Genomic DNA, 14,082 nt, shown 5'->3' on the forward strand with positions numbered 1-14,082 from the left:
TCTTAAAAGTTGTAACCTTGCGGTTTCCGCAACACACAAAGTAAACAACAAAACAGAATTTTGTGCAAGGATACACGGAAGAATGGCATTTTATGAATGAGTACCCATCAAAACTATCTAACAGAAAACCTATTTTAAGTATAGTTCCTAAACCGTGAATGAGACAATATTTCCAATTATTTGTTTTAGTTAACTAATTGTAAATTGCTAACCAATTTATTCCAAAATAACCTGATTTACTATTTATATAAAAATTACTAATTAACTAACATAATAAAAACAAATTCAGCAAAATCTGAACATCATGTGGTGGCCTAATAGTTAAGGGTGTTTGCCGCCCTAGGTGTGGCCAGGGGCAAAGTCAGAGAAATTTTTTAGGGGAGTCGAAATGAAATTTAATTTTTTAATAGTCTATATCTTTATAATTTATAAATGATTAAATTAAATTTTTGTAATTTTAGGAGGGCCAAAGTATAATTTTACTTTTATTAATTTAAAATTTTAAAATTTTCTAAATGGTTAAAACAATAATTTTCCATTTTAAGGGGCCGGAGCCTCTACTAGCCCCCTAAATTCGCCTCTGAATATGGCTTGAGTTCTAATTGCGTTGATTGTTCAGGCTTTCTCCTATTATTATAATTAAAAAAAAGCGAAACCTCTTTTAGAATTTGTCAACAATTTGTACCAAAATCATTAAACCAACTAAATTCATCCACTCTTCAAATTCAATCTAATTATGTAATCAAATGTTTTCTTTCTTTTCCTTTTTTTTTTTAATTTAAAAGGCTTAATTAATGATTTGGTCCTTCAAATATACTTAAAATTTCACTTTCGTACTTAATTTTTTTTATCCCAATTAAATATTTGAAGTATCCAAATATTATATAGTTTAGTCCAAAATTTAACTACATTAAAAAAAAAACCTTATCGGATTAAATTATGTCATATGTTTTTATTTTTAAGTCATAATCCCTTTAATAGTTAGAAAACGAATCGAAAGAATTAAAGGCCACCGTACAAATTCCAAAAATCATAACTGAGAATTTATATTTTAACTCACCTTGTGGTATCCTATTCCCACAAGCTCTTAATATTTACATTTTTATTAATTTAATGTTTATTTTTAATTCAATTTCACCATTAAATTTTTTTAAAAAATTCAAATTGTTTTTAAACAAAAATATTAATAATATTATTATTTTTAACGATATTGATGTTGCAACTTGCATAATAATTCACGTATAATTCACGTTGAAGTTACATTATTTGTCTTAACAAAAATATTAATAATAATATTATTTTTAACGATGTTGATGTTGCAACTCGCATGACAATCCACTTATAATTTATGTTGACATTACAATATTTGTCTTACACGTTATTTTGGGAAATGTGCCCATATTGTAATAAAAATGTAATTGTTTTCTATATATTTGAACGATAAATAAATAAATAAAGTTAACTTCATATTTTACTATTATGTTTTTTGTGTTTCTTTCCTTCATGTTTTAAATGTATAGCAAAATTGTAACAAACAAATATTAGCTTATTAATTGTCTAAATTCAAACTGATGATAAATAGCACTGTAAGAATATTTACATTGCAAGAAAAATAACTTATTTCAGTAGATTATCTAAACAAATCAGTAATCTCATAAAAAAATAAAAATAAGTATTTTATTCAAATATTCAAAAGGATTATGTTGTCTACAATTTCAATTTGGGAGATGGTTAGTTTTGGCTATCGGAGCAGTTAACTTCACAGATAAAGACTAGATGAATTAATTGAAAAATGATATATTTGACTGGATCCAAAATAAATTAATTCTAAATTTGTTCGTAAATTAATATATTTGTGACGTCAATTGTGTGATTTACCTAAATCCTGAATCAGTTACTAACCATGCGTATGTAACTCAAATGTTTTGATATAAGTAAAGGCTTATACTCTAAAAATGATCTAGCAATAGTCGGTATGTTAAGTACATGACTTGTATATAACATGGATTTACTAGCAATAATAGAATTCATAACTCGATTAAAGAGTTAACGATACCCTTTCGTTGGCATTATGTGGATTAATAAAATATGAAACTTGGTTACGAGTTACTTTTTCTCGAACAAGCAATTTATCATAGTCATTTTTTAACAATAATATTATTAATCATTAAGAAGACACAATAATGACAACGAAATAAATAGGATTGTATTAAGTGAATGAATTTAACACAAATAAATTAAGGATATTATATAAGAGTAACACATACATGACAAAGTCATCGGATAAAATAGTTAGATGAATTGTTTTCGTAAAGAGTATACAATAAGGAGTTTTTAATCATGATACTTATTGTGGGTTGATTCCATGGTTAAGTAAATTGTGAATTATCGGATAATACTTCTGGACATAATCAAAATTACTAGAGCCTAATTATATATGTCTAATTGGTCCCATGGTTAGCTTAACAATAACTCGATTGGACTGCATTTGAATTAGCAGAAAATTTTACGGCTTTGAAAATAATTTAATAGATTCGATTTATTCAATATGGAATTAAATTGAAGGTGTTGATGATTATTCAACTAGAGAAATTGATTAAAGAATTTTGTTGAAAATTAAATTTTGAAAAATTTTAATAATTTTTGAGAAAATTAAATTTGATTAAGCAAAATTAAATTAATCAATTTGATTAAAATAAATATTATATTTTTAGAAATTAATTTCAAGTCAGAGAATTGGCTAAATCGGTAATTGGACTTGAGATCGAAATTGGGCCCAAGAACCCAAAATATAAACTAAAACCCAAAACTGAAGCCTAATATGTGACATCAAGTCGACGGTCCAGCCGGTGGCTGGATCGAACCGGTTGGGTTATCACTATGCCTGAACTGAACTGGCAACAGCCAAATCGGTTCAGGGTGCTATGAAGGTGTCACAACTGTGGTGACACCATCGGACATAGTGGCTATGATGATGACATTTCAGTAGCCGACGGATGGTCGGCGACGGTAGTTCTTCTGTGGTTGAGCAGTGAAAGAATTACACTTCGACTGATACTCTAGCAGATAATTTGATTTCAAATTAAATATTCCAAACATAATATTATTTTAATAGTTTTAATATTAAATTTAATATTTATGTTATAGATAAGTATTCTATTAATTTAATATATTTAATGTTAAATTTAATATGATATTTATTTGTATTAATTTAATATTAAAGTGATTAAGAGTTTAATAATAATTAAATTTTATAAACTCTCCCCATATAAATAGGTTTAGATCAAGAGAAAGTTATAAAGAGAAAATCTGATTCGATAAACTTGAGCAACTTGAGGATAGTGAAAAAAAGCATTTATTCTGACGAATAAAAAAGGTACAATTTTGATTAAGTGTTTATTATTTTAAACCTATATTTACTGTATTTATTATAAAAAACAATTAAATTGTTTTTAGAAAATTGATCATTAATTTCGACTCTTCACGAAAAAAAAAAACTAACAAAATCTAAAATTTAGATTGACAAAAATTAGACATTAAAAGCTTAATTTCTCATTATATCTACCCTATTTAATTACCGGTCTATCACGGTTATTTTCAATTTATTGAAATTAATCGCATTGTTTATCAAAATGAATCGTCAATTTGAACAGCCAGGATCGTCCCATTGGAAATGGGCCACTCTGCACTTCAAACAAATAAATTAAAATAAACAAAAATATACTTAAAAATTCTATAATTCTTTTTTAAGGAGCGCTTCCACCGCCACCGCCGCCTCTTCCTAGGGTTTTCGGCGGCCTCTCTCCGCTACCAACACAGTAAACCTCCCTCTCTTATCCACCTCAATATTCAGGTTATTTACCTTCATGCCCCTCTCTTACCCCTTACTTCCATTTACTTCCATTTATCGTTTCTCAAAATCAAAATTTTTGCCCTCCATCTCACTTTTTATTTACGTTTTTGACACTGTAGCTTAGCTATTTTCACTTCACGTTCTTTCATCTTCGATCAACTAGGGTTTTGCTTTGTTTTTTTTTTCTTTCATTTACTTATTAATATTTTTTTATTTTTAGTTTTCAATTTCTGAATGGCTAAATCTTCGAATCCGGAAGGGAAGCCCGGTGTGCGAATCGTGGTGGCCGGAGACCGAGGCACTGGAAAGTCGAGCTTGATTGTAACAGCAGCCACCGAGACTTTCCCGACAAATGTGCTTCGGTTGTTGCCGCCAACAAGGTTGCCGGAAGATTTCTACCCCGACCATGTCCCCATCACCATCATTGATACCTCCGCTAAGTATATTTCTATTAATTATTCTCTACATTACTTGCTTTTTTCATTTTTGTTAATATTTGACGCAATTCTAGTGTTATTTGGAGCTGTAATTGTATTTTTTAAAATGAATTTATAGTGAGAGAATTGTATATTTTGTGTAACAGCTTTAGCTTGGACTTAGTTTAGCGCATTAAAGAAGCAGGATGTGATAAGATAAAATCTTGTTTGCTTAGATTATGGCCATGTTTGCAGTAATTGTAGCATTTTAAATGAATTTGTAGTGAGAGAGGTGTTAAATTTTGCTTTAGCTTCGACTTAGTTTAGGCGTAGCATTATAAAAACGCAGAATGTGGTAAGATAAGTTCTTGTTTTCTTTGATTATGGTCATGTTTTGTCTTAAGTTTATTTATTTATTTATTGTTTTTCCTTTCTAGTCCGGAGGATAGAGGTAAACTAGCAGAAGAACTGAAGCGAGCTGATGCACTAGTGCTTACTTATGCGTGTGATCAACCTGAAACCCTTAACAGATTGAGTACTTACTGGCTTCCAGAACTTCGGCAATTAGAGGTTTTTATCTTAATTTGCTTTTGTTCTTGTGTATTTGTGCTAGTTTGTTCTTTTGATAGAAAACATGTTAAGGTGAAGTAAGTTGTCAATATCTTTTTAACAGTGTTGGGCCTGCTATTAATTCTACTTCATGTGCCTGTGTAGGACCCATACCAAACTCTAGAAGGCTGATGGTTATGAGGAAAGTGACCTTATGGATATAGGGAAAAATCACAAAATATCATCATGTCGTTACTTTTTCATATTTATAGCATTTGAACCAGTTTCAAAGGAATTTAAATATGCTTTCAGGAGGCCAGTTGGCTCAGTCAGGATTTTACTATACTTAATAGCACATTATCTTTTCTTACTACACCTTGTAGATCACATGGATATTTTTTTTCTTTCATGAATCTACTTTTGATGAGACTGAAGTAAATTTCTGTTGATTAGGTGAAAGTGCCTGTTATAGTAGTTGGCTGTAAGCTGGATTTAAGAGATGATCAGCAGCAAGTGAGCTTGGAACAGGTGATGTCACCGATAATGCAACAGTTTCGGGAGATTGAAACTTGTATCGAGTGTTCAGCATATAAACACATTCAGGTATGGATATATGTCTTTTGTTTCTTTTGGAGGTTAATTTGAAATTCTGGTGCTATATAATGCTGATAAAATGTAGACTAGTTTTAGCACCAATTCCTGGTTTTCGCTTCTTGAGTGAATTGTTGTCAGATTTGCACACATCAATACTATCAGAGATTGAACTTTTAAAGTATTTCCTTTTTTGGTAGATCCCTGAGGTTTTCTACTATGCACAAAAGGCAGTGCTTCATCCAACAGGCCCATTATTTGATCAGGAATCACAAACTTTGAAGCCACGATGTGTGAGAGCCTTGAAGCGAATTTTTATTCTCTGTGATCATGACAGGGATGGTGCTCTTAGTGATGCTGAACTCAATGATTTTCAGGTTCCTCATTTGTTCCTTGACTTATTTTTGTCTTTTATTTTTAAGGTGGTTAGGACCTGTTTGGGTAATGGCTTCAGTGTTTATGAATAATGATTGTCCTGACCAGCTTTGACATTACCCAAACACTGCTTGATGTGTTGAATGCTTAAAATTTTAAGCTCAAAACAAAATATTTTCTCAATGATAACTTAAGCTATCTTGTACTTAAACATCTAAAAAAATCCGATAATTTGTTGTAAAATAGGTCAAATGCTTCAATGCTCCATTACAACCTTCGGAAGTAGTTGGTGTGAAAAGGGTTGTGCAAGATAAGATGGTTGAAGGAGTCAATGAGCGCGGTCTTACATTGACCGGTTTCCTATTTCTTCACGCACTATTCATAGAAAAAGGCCGCCTTGAGACTACATGGACTGTCCTGAGGAAATTTGGATATAACAATGACATCAAACTTTCAGATGATCTAATTCCACATTCTTCAGTTAAACGAGCTCCTGATCAGGTAATGCTTCATAGTAAACATTATTTTTATATGAAAAACTGAAGTAAGCATTTATAACTGTTATTCCTTTGGTGGTTGTGTTTCCAACTAGAATTGACTGACACATTGTTTTTGCTTACAATATTGTACATACGAGAATTGGTAATAATTCGATGTGCTGTAGAGTGAAATTTTTACTATGACTGGATATAACCATTTAATAATCATATATTTGATTACCATTGGAATGCCTCGCTGTATTTAAGATGAGCAGTGCCTAATTGGTTGATATTAGATCAATTTTTGTCTTATTTCAAATATAATGTACTATGTTTGTTATCATATACACTTTACTGTGCCATTTTTTAAACTTGACATTATGATTCTTTGCTCTTCTCTTTTTTAATTTGTGTAGAGTGTGGAGCTGACAAATGAAGCTATTGAATACCTGAGGGGCATCTATGAATTGTTTGACGGTGACTTAGTATGTCTCAGTCTTTTCTCACATTTATTTTAGTGTGATGTACCTTGCCTTTGACATTGTCCGGTCTACAAATATTAATGCCCTAACAACTTGAATATTGTTCTTTTTCAGGACAATAACCTTCGTCCAGTTGAAGTGGAGGATGTTTTCTCAACTGCTCCCAACAGGTATTATGGTTCCCAATTTGAAGTAACATTAGTTCATTTTCTTTTTATTAAATTGCAATATGTGCCCTATTGAGAAGGGAATTTAAGGGCAGGGATGTCTTTTCCGTCCCAACTTTATCCCTTTTTTATTTTCTTTTACTTTGAGTGTGGGTGAGCATACCAATTTGGTCTGTCAAAAAAAGTAGGATAACAAGCTATTGCTGACTAAATAGAAAGTAAAGAAGTTGCTTAAATGAGGGGATTTTATTTTAGAAAAACAAGTGTTTATAACCATGTATTTTGCACATATAGATAATCTCTATTATTATAAGTTGCCAACAGGACGCTGTTGTGGATAATGCTTGACATTTTTTCTGTTTAACTTCAGCCCTTGGAATGATGTACCGTACAAGGATGCTGCAGAAAAAACTGCACTGGGAGGGCTATCACTTGATGCATTTCTGTCAGAGGTATTCATGGTTTCCTAACTTCTTGAAATGGGAATATCATACTTCATGCAGTCTCATAAGAATTAATTCATTGTTGACTATGCTATGTCTGAGGAAACTCTAATGCCTCTTATCTTATGAAAACTTTGACTTGTTCTTGTTTTGAGTTTTGCAGTCCAACCATTAATTCATTATGGAAATAATGAATAGCAACCCTATGAGCATTTGTGGCTGCTTATGAAAATGTTGTACTGTGGTTTTTATTTCATTTGGGTGGATTGGCTTTTGGGGTTGATCATTACTTCATATATTGGCTATTATATATGTCAGCCTGTGCTTGTAATTTATTATTTTATGTTGTGTGCTGCAGTGGGCCCTTATGACACTCCTAGACCCAGCTCGTAGTTTGGAGAACTTGATATACATAGGATATCCTGGTGATCCTTCATCTGCTATCCGTGTGACTAAGAGAAGGCGCCTAGATCGAAAGAAGCAACAATCAGAAAGAAATGTTTTCCAGTGCTTTGTTTTCGGTCCAGCTAAATCTGGGAAATCTGTGTTAATAAATTCTTTCCTTGGCAGGTATTCATTAGAACTTGTTTCCTATTAACTAGATCTCTTTTCCCCAAATTGAAAAACTTCGTTCACTGTAATGTAGGCCCTATTCTGATATGTATTCTCCAACTGTTGATGACCGATATGCTGTGAATGTTGTGGAACTGCCTGGGGTAAGTTCCATTGAACTATGTGCCATGTTTTGGGATTGTTTGTTGAAAGCGGCCCCCTAACTCAAAACACAGGGATTTTTTTTATGTCTTTCCAGAGGATTGGGGACTTAAGCTGAAGTCACTTGAACTTTAGCATATATTCATTTCTTGCTCTTCTAGATTCTATACCATAAAGCATGTTTTCACGGGTATACTAGAAAAATGTTTCATAAGGTTCAGATGAAACAATTTCTTTGAGATGGTAACCTATTAGAACCCACATGTTCCTTGCAGTATCAAAGCAATCCCTCCTGGAACTTTCGCTTATAAATGCTTATTGTTTCCTTGGCATATCCTTCTGGGCATTTAGTTAGCATAGCAATTACTGAGTTATATATAGCTAGGTTGATAAAATTTTGAGCCTTGGTTAACTTTATTGTTGCTTTGATGTGTTGATGTTTCAGCTCTTGTACCAAGTGTAATTTTCTTGTTCATTTGTAGGGCATAAAGAAAACTCTAGTCTTGCGAGAAATCCCTGAAGATGGAGTTGCAAAACTACTGTCTAGTAAAGATTCTTTGGCTGTCTGTGACATAGCAGTATTTGTTCATGACAGGTAAATCACAGGCATGCTTAATTCAAACTAGGGTTTCAAATCTAGAAGTATCTGCTATTATAAGTTAAAAGATTTCAGTATTTGATCCTAATTACGCAAAAGGTTGTTCTCACATGGGTTTGAAGTGTACTCTTTTTATGTTAAGTAAAGGTAGTTAAACTTTTTTTGTTCCATGTTTGAATTTTTATAAAAATTCATTTAGATGCATATCCACATGTATTTGTTCCTTTTGCTGAGTGCTATGTCATGATTGTCTGGCCTTTTTCAGTTCTGATGAGTCTTCATGGAAGAGAGCAACTGAATTGCTCGTGGATGTTGCCGGTCATGGTGAAGACACTGGTTATGAGGTGCCTTGCCTCATTGTTGCTGCTAAGGATGATCTGGATCCATTTCCGACCGCAATACAGGATTCAACCAGGGTATTTTGCATTCATTTTTTTTTCTTTTTTTGGTCTAAATAATTTAAAGTTCTTACATGGTTAAGTGAATAAGTAGAATGTCTTAGAAGACTCATAAAATTCTAAATTTTGTGTTCATTTCATTTAGACCCAGCAATATTAGACTTGAGACTGAAAAAATAACTAAAACATTAATGATACTAATATAAAAATGCCTCAAAATGAATTATTAACGTGTCAAAGTTAAACAAAGATAAATTAACTTAAACACAATTTTTGACATAGCAAAATGTACGAACACAATACAGATACACAGATTTCAGGTCTAATGTCATTGAAGAGGTGCAACATGTGTTTATGTCACTGTTTGCCTCACCGTATAGGGTAATTGCAGGGGAAGTCCTTTGCAGTTTCATCTTGAAGAACAGGACTGAATGCATATCGTTGCAAATTTTGCTTTTGCAGGTTAGCCAGGATATGGGAATAGAGGCACCTATACCTATCAGCTCAAAATTGAGTGATTTCAATAACATATTCCGAAGGATAGTAAATGCTGCTGAGCCTCCTCATTTGAGCATTCCTGAAACTGAGGCTGGCAGAAGTCGGAAGCAGTACCATCGGCTTATAAACCGATCTCTCATGTTTGTTTCAGGTACTCTGATAGTCTGGCATCCCACAACCGTTTCATTCTTGATGCACTCAGAGCTTCGGGTTCTTGAAACATGGTTTGCCATGGTTAGATTTTGTTATGAGTAGCTGCTGTACACATCATTTTTTGCGATACCCTTGTCTGAAAGTCTAATGTCCAATGCATATTTGGACATGGATAGAGGATAAGACCCTCCGAAAGATATAAATAAACTTTTAAAAAGAGATTTGTGCCAAACACATACCCGTATCTAACTCTCACTCCACATCCAAGTAACATAAGTCGGGGGCAAGTACTAATGTACCTCTCCTTTTGTGTTTTGAACTTGGGTATGGTGTGCACTTTAAATCCTTGACAATGTCTAGTTAGGGTTCTGTTTAAGCCTTACGCAGGATGTTCAGACACATCAGCTTACTGCTCCTTGGCCGTGCTTTTCTTGGAGGATTAATGTGCAAGCTTTTGGAAAATCGGAGACAACACTCCTTTTATTGCTTCAAAGTTGCTTTGACATGAATGTCACTGCTTGTTCTTTTTTTTTTTTTTTAATCTGTTTCTTCCCTCTGACTTGCCTTTTTTTTTTTAACTTCTCTCTTTATATTTTATCTCAATAGTCACATTCATGATGCTGAATTGTTAATCATTTTCAATGCCGTGTGTTGCTTTTTACAGTTGGAGCTGCTGTAGCCATTGTCGGATTGGCAGCTTATCGTGTATATGCTGCAAGGAAGAATGCCTCCAATTAAGGATGAAGATTCTCCTATCTCTTACACACTAAACATGGTAATTTCATCTTCTTAGAAACATCTATTCCTTGCTTTTATCAAATTTCCACTCCCTCATTTCCGTTCATATAAGAAATCCTTATACGGAGAAAAAAAAACCTGCAAAAAATCTACTGTCGTATTAATGGTGGAAGAGTTTGATGTGTAGAAATATTAGGAGGAAAAAAGGAAAATGTTGAACTGAATTGTGTAATGAAAAAATTTTGCTTAGATTTTTAGCCATTTTGTTACAATGTTCATCGCTTGGTTATGTTTTTTTTCTTGAAATATTGATGTTTTGTCATATTTTCAGACATGAGATAGTGATCTCTTCAAGAACCCTCCGAAGAACATACTTGTTTTCGAACAACTTCCGTGTTAAAACTACAATAAAACCAAAGTATTCAAAATTGTACCGATGGTTGAATTGGTCAAATCATCGGTTTGCGGTTCAATCAGTTCAATTGAATAAATTACTAAAAAAATATATTTAATAAATAGAGACAATTGGTTTAACCGATTCAGCAGTCGGTTTGATGGTTCATTGATCAATTGGTCTGATTCCTTATTTTGAACTGGTATCTTGATCGGTTCCTGGTCCAATTGTTCTTGACCAGCTGGTCCAATCCAGTTATGAAAACAGAAGAAAACTGGCATAGGCATTTCTAGCCTAGTCTAATCTCTCTTTGAAGTTGTGCCTTGTTGATACTTCTTAGTTCCGTTTGTTTATGTTAATCATCTCAAAGAGGGGATTTCAGTAACTTGATTAGATAAATTGATCTAAATAAGTTTATTTGGTCGGTTTGTAAATTTTTGTTTTTTTTTTAAATCAATGGATAAACTTACGCCTAATTTTTTTTAAAAATGGTTGTGTTTTCTAGAGAAAAATTGTATGTTTTTGTTTTAATAATCATATCCGAATTATAGTACAATTACCTGATCTCATAAATTGATTCCATGGGCCAAAGCAAAGTAAAATCTATCCTAATATCAATGATCTCAAAATCGGTTGGATTATTACTTGAATGAATTTGATTGGTATAACTCGTTTAATTGAATAAATTATTAAAAAAATTTAAAAGATAATATTAAATGAAATAAAATAAAATAATTGAGAAAAAAAATTCTATTTCAAGTGGTAGGTAATTTTTTATTTACTTATCATTTTTCATACTTTTTTATTAAATATGAGTTATTTTTATTATAGATTATTAAATGTGCTTAAAATATTAAATTACTAAAAATATTAATTTTTAATTGATTTATTTTTTAATGATTTATCAAACAAGGTTTAAGTTTGCCAATAAGGTCTTAGCATTGTTAATAAACGCTAAAGCGATAAGACCTTAAGTACCTATGTTTGAGTCTCATTGTGCGCATTTGCAATGTGTAGGATGTGTGGCTCTCCAGTTAAAGTGTTTATGGGTAGAGTTTGGCTTAAGTATGATATTTATTTTATATTTGTGCAAACTTGATCCAACTTGATTTTGTAATATTTACATTATAATATTTTATAGGGTAAACTATAAAAATAATAATTGTTATTTGCCTGAGATTATATAAATATTACGTTTTGGTTACTTACATTATTGTTTTGTTACGAAGTGGTCACTTTATCATTGAGCTCTGTTATCTCCCTAATGGTGGTCCTATGTGGTAGTCCAAATGAGTTTTAAATGCCAACTTGGATATTCTTTATGACAGTCCAAATTAAATTTATTTAATTAATAACTTATTTTCATCCCGGCAGTTGGACATCTAAGTTGGCATTTAAAACCCATTTAGACTACCATGTAGGACTTTCGTTAGGGAGGTAACAGAGCTTAACGGTAGAGTGACCACTTCGTAACAAAACAATAATGTAAGTGATCAAAACATAAAATTTCAAATATAAGTAACTAAAATGTAATTTGAGGCAAACAAAAGTGACTATTTTTATAGTTTACCCTATTATACATTTCGTCTTTACTAGTTTCTAGTGTCACATGCCTTGCATGTGATTTTATGCATTTAATATTTAATGAAAATTTTAAACCTTTTTTAATTGTAAATAATTAACGAAAAATAATATTTCTTATTTGAATTGTTAAATATAAAATAAATTAACTTATCAATTTAAATATTATAATAAAAAATTTTAAATCATAATTTAAGCATTTTTAACATAGTCAACATACAATATAATTTTACTTTATGTAATTAATGCAAAGTAAGATTATTCAAAACAACAATTGATTAACATAATATTAATAAAATAACAATTAAGATGCTTAGAATTCTATTCAAGTATTAACTATATTTTATATCAATGAAATTAGCACAACATTTTTAAAATAAATTTAGCACAACTTCTTTTTCACATCAAATTTTTAATTAATAATTGTAATTTTAATTATCACAATTTTCCCTATATTTTATGCTTAGAGTTTCATTTAAGTAATAACCTATTTTAAAATTAGCACAATTTTTAACTAATAACTGTAAATTAAATTTAAATTATTTTAAATGTATAATTATTACAATTATTTTACTTCAATACTTTTTATCTTTAAATGTGATTTTAGTAATATAAAAATAAAAGGTATTTTTGTCAATTAATAAATTTGTCTAAACTTGTGCTTTTATATATAGTATAAATATGTTATAAATTATATAATACATAAAATAACATAATATAATATATGATAAATATAGAAAACATATTAGGCCAGGTTTGAGTCTTGGATGTATAAGTCTGAGCTCGACTCATATTTTAAACTGACTTAACTTTTTTAAATACATTTTTCATGCCTAATATTTTTGCTCAAAACTTCTCAAAGTTTGAACAGGCCTTTAGACTTAGTTGAGTGACTCAACCTGTGAACAAGTCTAGTCTCTGGTCTCACCATGCACAATTATCATGTATGGATTTATAATTGTATTATATTTGTGGTTATATTGCATTTATACTTATAAATGCTCAAAAATATTTAGTGTAATTAAACACATTTATAAATAAATTAATCCAATTAATTTCATCTTGAGTAAGATAAATGTTTGTATATTCAACAAGTATGCTTAAATCTGTCGTGTTTAAAATTTTCATATATACAATTGTACAAAATTAAATTTCATACACTATATTACAAATTAAATTAATATATATAATTTTGAGATTTATCCCACTAATATATAAATTCTTTAAATTAATAATTAAAAATCTTTGATTTGATTTTTAAAAAACCTTAATCAATGTATTAAACAAACTCTAATTTTTTGCAATTGAGATCTTGGTATTATTGATAAAGGTGAAAGTTATAAATTTTGAGTATCTAAGTTCGGGATTAATTATACTTAATCAAAATATATAAATTTTCGAGTTCTACCGTAAGTTATTATCGTGTGTGAGTTTTAATTTGGTTAATTAATTCATAGTTTGGATTATTCCAATTCGAAGTGTATTTGTATTCTAATGGTAAACTTGAAAAAATAAACACTAATTTTCCGCGAAAAACCCTAATTTAACTTAATCGGGTTAAAATTACCCAAACCCAAACTTTTAAAAACCCGAGGCACACGCTCCTTATAAAAATACTATATATAAAATAGCCGTTAGAATATCCAACGGCTC

The 14,082-nt window shown here is 30.8% G+C and overlaps 1 protein-coding gene across 5 annotated transcripts; it reads left to right on the forward strand.

Annotated features, from left to right (window-relative positions):
* Positions 1-3,639: 3,639 nt before the first annotated feature.
* Positions 3,640-10,711, forward strand: LOC121209456 (mitochondrial Rho GTPase 1). Of its 5 annotated transcripts, none has more exons than XM_041080140.1 (15): positions 3,640-3,853; positions 4,074-4,293; positions 4,707-4,839; positions 5,272-5,421; positions 5,610-5,786; positions 6,031-6,285; positions 6,680-6,748; positions 6,860-6,915; positions 7,283-7,364; positions 7,714-7,925; positions 8,002-8,071; positions 8,552-8,664; positions 8,933-9,083; positions 9,528-9,797; positions 10,381-10,711. In XM_041080140.1, exons 2-15 carry the CDS (start codon positions 4,088-4,090, stop codon positions 10,393-10,395), a joined length of 1,959 nt encoding a protein of 652 aa, XP_040936074.1. In that variant the 5' UTR covers positions 3,640-3,853; positions 4,074-4,087; the 3' UTR covers positions 10,396-10,711. The 5 variants fall into 5 exon arrangements, with proteins under 5 accessions (XP_040936074.1, XP_040936076.1, XP_040936075.1 ...); XM_041080142.1 differs by having other exon boundaries at positions 9,528-9,714; XM_041080141.1 differs by lacking the exon at positions 3,640-3,853 and having other exon boundaries at positions 3,949-4,293.
* The last annotated feature ends 3,371 nt before the right edge of the window (positions 10,712-14,082 follow it).

Source organism: Gossypium hirsutum, chromosome A11 (genome assembly GCF_007990345.1).
Source record: "Gossypium hirsutum isolate 1008001.06 chromosome A11, Gossypium_hirsutum_v2.1, whole genome shotgun sequence".
Classification (NCBI taxonomy): domain Eukaryota; kingdom Viridiplantae; phylum Streptophyta; class Magnoliopsida; order Malvales; family Malvaceae; genus Gossypium; species Gossypium hirsutum.

Bases quoted from the DNA above. Each gene is read 5' to 3' on its own strand.
- LOC121209456 (XM_041080140.1), top strand. From the start codon at position 4,088: ATGGCTAAATCTTCGAATCCGGAAGGGAAGCCCGGTGTGCGAATCGTG. The intron at 4,840-5,271 runs GTTTTTATCTTA...TCTGTTGATTAG, and splicing joins CAGAACTTCGGCAATTAGAG to GTGAAAGTGCCTGTTATAGT. The intron at 7,365-7,713 runs GTATTCATGGTT...TGTGTGCTGCAG, and splicing joins TTGATGCATTTCTGTCAGAG to TGGGCCCTTATGACACTCCT.